General features: G+C 31.8%; 1 protein-coding gene across 1 annotated transcript in view; it reads left to right on the plus strand.

The window, feature by feature from the left end:
• Window positions 1-2,226: 2,226 nt before the first annotated feature.
• LOC109162617 (basic leucine zipper 9-like) overlaps window positions 2,227-8,436 on the plus strand; it is a 9,012-nt gene continuing 2,802 nt past the window's right edge. The window contains exons 1-3 of the mRNA XM_019311301.1: window positions 2,227-2,534; window positions 4,221-4,347; window positions 6,475-6,646. Of these exons, the coding sequence (XP_019166846.1) occupies window positions 2,418-2,534; window positions 4,221-4,347; window positions 6,475-6,646 (416 nt within the window). The 5' untranslated portion in view covers window positions 2,227-2,417. The remainder of the gene's footprint in view (window positions 2,535-4,220; window positions 4,348-6,474; window positions 6,647-8,436) is intronic.

Raw genomic sequence — 8,436 nt, forward strand, 5'->3', positions numbered from 1 at the left:
TTAATTAGTTAACTAAAAAGGGGGGTTGGTCGAGGAATTTTGGTTAAGCTTTTAGTATAAATAGGGCCTTCATTTTCATTCCAAAACACACTTGAAAGCTTGAAGAACTTGAAAGCTTGAAGAGCTTGAAGGCATTGAAGAACGCTTGAAGATTTGAAGGCATTTTTTGTTGATTTTGCAGCCAATTTGAATTCATTGCAGGTATTTTGGAGCTTTGCATAATTGATTGTCTCGAAGATCTTGAAGTCTTTTGAGGCATTTGAGGACCTTAAGGCAGCTTGAATCCCTTGCATGTGTTTTGAAACTTTGCAGGGTTGATTACCTCTAAATTCTTGACGCTCGTTGTTGGAAGTCACGTCACTTAGATCCCGGAAGTTACGCCACTTAAATTCCGGAGGCACGCGCCATTTAAATCCCGGAGGCTACGCTATTTGAATCCCGGAGGCACTTCCATAGATAACGTCAGTGAAGAATCAGAGGACTAGACAGAGATTTTGTACCTGCATTGAATTATACACACGCTGTACACGAAATTTTGTGAATATATACAAAGTTTACTTTTTTTTTTTTTTTTTCTTTGTATTTACACAAACGAATACAAACATGATTTTCAAAAAATTTTAACAAATAAACATGAATATTCCAAAAATTTTAACAAACAAACACAAAAAACCTTCACTCATTCATGTTCAATTCATTAATAACGCTAGGCAACACATACCAACTTAGTTGTCCTAAAAATGGTGCAGTAGGGTATCAACGTAGTTACTTCAAGTGCAATACTAGAGTCCAGCGCAACGAAGCATTTTACACTCATTCTCCACTAACTAGCGCGCTAAATGCATGCAAGCTAAGGAGCGAGGACAATAGCTTAACGAAAAAGTTCTTTCCAACATTTTTCTTTATTTCTATTGTTTATTATTAATTTATTTATTTTGGTAACGAGGAAACGATGTCATTATGTAAAAATATATATTAAGGGCGTGTTTGGTTCACATATGATAATCGAAATCAGAATAAGAATGAAATACTTGGTAATGGTATGAATTTTGGTGAAAGTATTTTGCATGTGTGGTAGTAGGGTGGAATTGGAGTGATTATCAATATTGATATTTGATTATGTATGATTCTATAATGGGAATAAAGGTTTTAAAAATACAAAAACAAAAAAACAAAAAAAAAAAAAAAACAAAACAAAACAAAACAAAAAATCAAGACATGCAATTGATCATGATATAATGACATCCAAAGCACCAATATGAACAACAACAAAAAAAAAATCAAAACACAAATCTAAAAACACTAATCCAAACTTAAAAATCATATTACCAATAAAATGAAATGATACTCTTTAATTAGGGTATGGGATTTTTAATTGAAGGAGTAATCAAATCACATAGTTGTATTTTAAAAAGTTGTTAACCAGACACTAACTATGATTTTGATTCTCATTCCTATTGTGTAAACTCATTAACCAAACACACCCTAAATAAATCTTGTTAAGATTGTAATAGCCGAAAAAAGTACTCCTTTAAGAGCATCCACAATGGTTGGGGAGAATTGGGGGAGAATGTAAGAGTGATTAGGAAAGAGAAGGTGGGAAAGGGAGGAAAAAAAAAAAAAAAAAAAACCAAAACCAGAAAACAAAAAAGTAAAAATAAAAATAAAAAGAAAAGTATGCGACGCGCCTGACGTGCAGCCGGGCGCGTGCAGTGGGCATGTTGTGCGCCAAACGCGCACAGCATGCGATCTCACTTTTTTCTTTTTTTTCTATGCTCCCCATATTTGCAGGCCCATTCTTTCCACTATTCTTTCTTCTCCACACTAGTTATTCACTCCATTCAAAAGAAAGCATCTGACATTATATCCACATTCTCCCCTTAGTGTGGATGCTCTAAGAGGTTAAAGCTTAGTATCACATGCCTAGCTAGAGTCGGCACAGTGCTGTGCGGCGTTCCGGATCCCTCCTACCTTGCAGACCAGCCTTACCCTTCATATACTGATTTTGTCATAGCTTGGATTATTAGGGGAACGACAATAACTCCTGATCAATTGTGTTTTGGAATCACATCGATCTCTTTCATAGTCAAATTCAAGACTAGCCACAAACTCTCAAAATTTAACCTAGCATACTTGACTCGGTCAAATCTTAGCATCTAAGGTAGAGCAATCCTAGAATCCGTGTCTTCTTTTTCAAATTAAAGTCCGGAAGCTTCCCTTTTCCTTTTCCCTTGCCTTTTCTTCTTTATAACCACTCACTTGCTCATCATCTTTCTTCCCCCTTTTCCCTCTCTGCAGCCAAAGCTACTTCTAAGCTAAGCAACTGCTGTAAAAATTATCATACAACAATAGCTAGGCTGAACGGGATTGAGAAGAAAGCAGGAGTCCCGAAAAACATTAGGGAAGGTGTAAGAGACATGAAGAAAAGTCCTTCTGAGCAGGCCCTTGCTGAGCTTTTTGGGGGTAAGAATGGAGGCGATAATAAGGACATTTCTTCTGGTGATCAGCATCCCTCCATCCTCCTCATAAATCAGGTATATATGTATTTCATTCATTACTCATCTATCACCAATCCATATGATTGCCGTAGTTAATAACTCTTTATTTATTTATTTATTTATTTATTGGTTCCTAATAAATCTAAAGTTCAGCACTATTATTTACTATTTACAAGTGGGTAGTGATTATTAGAAAACTTTTTTAAAGTACATTAAAAAGTCAGTGTTAGTTGCAACTTGGCTAATTTGTAACAATTTACCAATCAATGTCTGCAGATCAAAGTGTTAACTGTCTTTTATATATACACTGAATACTTGTAAAATGACCTAATAAAAAAATTATAATATAATTTTAGTCGGTTTATTTATTATTTCAAGAAATTAAGAGCCTCTATTTTTGGTTAGATGGAAAATATTTTTTTAAAGATTTTTTAACATTTGTGGGAAATGCTATTTTCTTTTATTTGGTTAATGAAATTTACTTTTCAAAGAGAATAGAATCCCTTAAATTTAAGAAAAAATTAAAATTTTCTCTGCCAGTATTTTATTTTCAATAGAAAAAGTTTTCTTTGCTCACTTGGTAAAAAAAATTATGCCCTTATAGAAGTTTCTTAATAATAATAATAATAATAATAATAATAATAATAATAATAATAATAATAATAATAATAATAATAATAATAATAATAATAATAATAATAATAATTATTATTATTATTATTATTATTATTATTATTTTGTATAGATATATTGATCTTTATAATCATTATTCTTTATAATTTCAAACTAAAACCGTATCAATATTTCGAGTAACCAATCAAACAATGGAATTAATATTTCAAGTAATTTTTTCTCCAATCAAACAATAAAATCAATTTGTATAATAATTCTTTTAAAAAAAATTTTAATTCTATTTTTTCACAAAGTAGGGTATATATAGTGTTTTTTATTTAATCAATTTCTTTGATTTAAACAATTTTAAATTCAATATTTGTAAAGACATGTAAAAGTGTAAACAACATTTATAGAATTTTGTGCAATGAATTCTCTTTTATAGACAACAACGTTATATATAGAATTTTGTGCAATTCTCTTTTGTTTTGTTTGAGTGGTGTCTTGTTGGAAATCCACGTATACATCTGATGCATATATATTATAGACGAAGCAAGGCCGACCCAGGAAGGTGAAGTTCGGAGGGTCCAAATGGATCCGGGGCCCTGAGATTGAGCTTCATGCTCAACCCGGGCTGCCTCAGCGCGAGACTTCGGCATGACGCCTCGCACAAGGCCTCGGCATGGGGCCTCAGCACGAGGCCTCGGCAGCCGGCACTTGGCTGGTCAATCCACGAGCCCGGTCTCCGGACAAGACGCGGTCAAAATGAAGATGCAATCGTTCCTCCCCGACCTTCACGATCCGGGAGGGCGGGTTGGGGGTCCGTAGTTTATAAATGACCTTTTCTTTTTCTTGTTAAGACATGTTTTGATTTATTGTCTTAAACTACCGATTGTAATAACATTATCTTATTCTTGTAATAGGTCAATAATATCACTATCAATACAGTATTTGATCTCTGCGACCTTACGACGATACCGTTTCGCTTATTTACCTATCCTTTGTTATTTACATCTTTAATCGGATTTAGTAATTCGAACTGCTCTGAATTAATTAATTAAATCCATCAACATCAATTAAATTATTTATTTATTGTGATGCGCGACGCAGGATGTAATGCATGGGCTTTCTTCGAGTTTCAATCCGTTGAGTGATCATGTCAATTTTTGGCCTAAGAAAACAACTCCCAGCCATGCTTGCATTGTAGGACCTGGGGATGCACAGTCTTCAACATGTGGTACGTATTGAATCTTTATCGACCTCTGTCCAACAACAACTTGATTGTAACCTGACTCTAATACTTGTTATTAGGATCAAGCGCTTACCACTTATGTTAAAAATTATAGCAAGTAGTGAACGCATAACTTTATTTCCTTATAGACTGACATCACATTTTAGAGATACTGGATGTTATACTTGACCCTTTACCGACTTCCACCTAACAATCTCCCAGCCACCGAATACTAAATTTGATCTTTACCAACCCCCGCCCAACACGTACTCCTTCCATCCTAGCTAATCTGATCTATACTTCACAAATTAAAGTCTGATCTCACTTATGCTTTATATATGTTGATAAATTAAAATAAATTTGAGATATTTCGAAAAATACTACATTAATCAACAAGGGAAATTGATCTACAAAGTTGACTTGAGTTGATAATAATCATGTAATAAATATATAATTGACAATTTAGATATTTTACATTTGAACTTGCGAACTTATTAATCTGTTCAGCAACCACTTTCATATGTCAATTTTAACATTTTTTAATATATAGCCCGCATGTCAAGGACACATTTTTTTCATTAACAATTATGATAAAATTGTTTAATTTAGGAATATAAGTGTTATACTAAATTTCATTGGGATAATACAAAATGTAACATAAATAGCCGGGCCGGTCCTATCATTTTATAGGTCCGGGGCGAAACAAAAACAAGGGCCCTTAATATATGAAGCTAAAAGATAGTAAATTATTTTGTGCACTCGGGTCTACCTTGCAAGGTGGACCTCAGTCCAAATGATCACAATTTATCTTCTAAAAATTCACAATTTGTATACTACGAACACGCAATGTTAATATATATGTAATTGATTATCTTATTTTGTATTCACAAGTTCTTTTCAAATACTGCAGTCACACAATATTAACATATTAGGATTTGATTACCCAGTATTTTATTCACAAATTTCTTTCTACAGTTGTTATGTGTTTTGACTTAGAAACACAATTTATATGCTAGAAGTTCACAATACTAATACTAAAAATACATAATTTATACGTCGTTTAGGACCCTGGTCCACCTTGATTTATGTTATAAAAACTCTTAAAAGATGGTAGGGGTTAATTGAAAATAACAAAATGATAATTATATTTTAAATTTTTGTAAACATATAATTGTTTTTATTAAAAAAAGCATTGTATAATAGCCTTGCTGTAGTACTCACTAAAACTTTAGGACCCTATATGAAATATAATCATAAATTAATTCAACATTCACTAATTATATATATCTATTAACTAAGATAACTATATCAAATGGTTGTAATTGTTAAGTAGATTATTTAAAATTAATAAATAATTTTGAAGTCATAATTTTTTTTTTAAAAAAAAAATAAACAAACAAAGTTAGGGACCCCTCCCAACGGCAAATTATATTATGCACCGCGGTGCATAATCGATTATGCACCGCGCGTCTTTTTTTTTTAAATGAAAATAAACCGTGTTTGTTTCCGCCGTTTCGCACCGTTTTGCAAAAAGTAACTCTGTTATTCAGTGTCATTTTGTATACACTGCAGTTTCAGTTCAACACAACTACAGTTTCATTTCGATATAACTATAGTTTCATTCGATATTTATAGACTCAAATATGTGAAAATGTTATTTAATTTTATTTTATATACACTATAGTTTCATTAAAACACAACTACATGATCATTTTGATATAATTACAGCTTCATTGTACAATATACACTCAAATATGTGAAATGTTATTCAGTTTCATTTTATATACACTGCAGTTTCATTTCACTATAACTACAGTATCATTTTTATATAACTGCAGTGTCGGTTTAGATATATTATAGTGTCAGTTGGTGTTTAATACACCAAACAAGCGGACTCCGTTAACTCTAACGGCGGACCGTTTCTTTACTTAAAGAAACAGCGCCGTTTTTTACCGCTGTGCACCGCGGTCTATAATATAACGACTGCCTCCCAACGCCGCCCCTCTGAGCCGGCCCTGTAAATAGCTAGCATCTTCTATCAACATACTTTAATCAATATTTTCAGTTATATATTATATTATTTTAATACTGAGCATGTTCCATCTATGTCTGTACATAAAATGCCATGCCTAGTTGGTTTTCGAAATTCAACTATTAAACAACATAGAAGTGAGAATCAAATGACTGGAGCCGTCAGTGGATCCTCTCACGAACTATGGGAGGAGGATGATGACTTAGAAGTTGAAGAAGGAGGTGCATGCGAGCAAAGCGTGGTCAATAATACTGATGTGAAACGCATAAAGAGGTACTTGATCTAAAATTTTATAAGCATGCAAAATTTATAGCTTGAAATTAATGTTTATATTATATGACGTCTCGTTTACATTATTTACCTAGTTTAGAATATATACATATAGATAAAATATATGTGTAATAAAAAGTAATCATTATAACTTCCTAATATAAGCATAAAAACTAAGTTAATAATTAGTCATTTTAGTATATACTCCATATAATATAAATGATGTGGTTTGTGTAATTTATTTATTAATTAAAGGGAAAATGACACTTTTTTCCTATACTTATAGTACTTTTTCTCCTTGAATTATTCATGTAAGCATATTAGCCCCATCAATTATTCTAAAAGTGACGATTTTTGCCCCTGATATATTAAATTGACATCTCTACCCTTAAAGTAAACATTTTATTTATTTTTCTTCTCCAACAAATTAAATTGTTGCTTATACGTTGGGATGACCATGGTTCGATTCGAACTGAACCAGACACTATAGCAATCGAATTGAAAGTTTCCGGTTATGATTCAGATCCAGAACCCAATATTTGGATTTCAGTTTATTAAAATCATGAATCGAAGAAGCTGGATCCTGAACCGTGAACGGCGGTTTGAATTGGAACAACTACTAGCATTAGTTTAAAATTAGAATTATAATATTTAAAAATAGTGTATGTTCTTTTTTACTTTTATTATGATTCTCCTCACATATAAGTATATATGACTGCAATTTGGTTTTGATTTTGAATCAACGGTTCACGATTCCGGATCCAGTTTGAACTATTGGTTAAACTTTATTTTAAAATATTATTTTTTATTTTTAAAATATTTAATTTTATATTCAACAATAAATGTATTTTGTTTTCAGTTCAGAACATGAACCGGCTGTTCCGATTACGATTTTAATAAACTATAAATATCGGTTTTGATTCTAAATTGTAATCAGAATATTTCGATTTGATTGCTATAGTGTCTGTTCGGTTTGAACCGAATCGTGGTCATTAATTTTTGGCAAAGAAAAATAAATGAAATATTTATTTTAAGGGTAAATATGTCCATTTAACATTTCAGAGGTAAAAATTGCAACTTAAATAATTCGGGAAGGAAAAGTGCTATAAGTATATAATTAAGGAGGAAAAAGTGTCATTTTCCCTTTATTAAATATTAAACCTAATTAAACCCTAGTAAGCAATATATAGTGAAAACCAAAATGGAATGCAATATAATAAAATTAAAATGTAATTAGGGAAAATGGCACTTTTTCCCCCTGTGTTATATGCTTATAGTATTTTTTCCCCCTGTGTTATTCATGCATTCACATTTGCCCCCTCAATTATTATAGAAGTGGCGGTTTTTCCCCCTGATAATATTAAATGGACATTTCTACCCTTAAAACAAATGTTTTATTTATTTCTCTTCTTCAACAAATTATTGCTTATACTTAGGGATGACCACGGTTCGGTTCGAACTGAACCAAACACTATAGCAATCAAATTAAAAAATTTCGGTTATGATTCATAACATAACCCAATATTTGGATTTCCGTTTATTAAAATCGTGAACTGGAAAAAAATGGATCCTGAACCGTGAATCGGAGGTTCAAATCGGAACAACTACTAGCAATAACTTAAATTATAATTATAATATTTGCAAATAGTGTATTTTTTTTCCGCATTTATATTGACTCTCACATATAAGTATATATAATCGCGGTTTGAGTTTTATTTTGAACCGTCGGTTCACGATTTTGGATCCAATTTGAACGGTTGGTTCAAACTTTCTTTTAAAATTTTATTTTTTTA

Source organism: Ipomoea nil, unplaced genomic scaffold (assembly GCF_001879475.1).
Source record: "Ipomoea nil cultivar Tokyo-kokei standard unplaced genomic scaffold, Asagao_1.1 scaffold2957, whole genome shotgun sequence".
NCBI classification, from domain to species: domain Eukaryota; kingdom Viridiplantae; phylum Streptophyta; class Magnoliopsida; order Solanales; family Convolvulaceae; genus Ipomoea; species Ipomoea nil.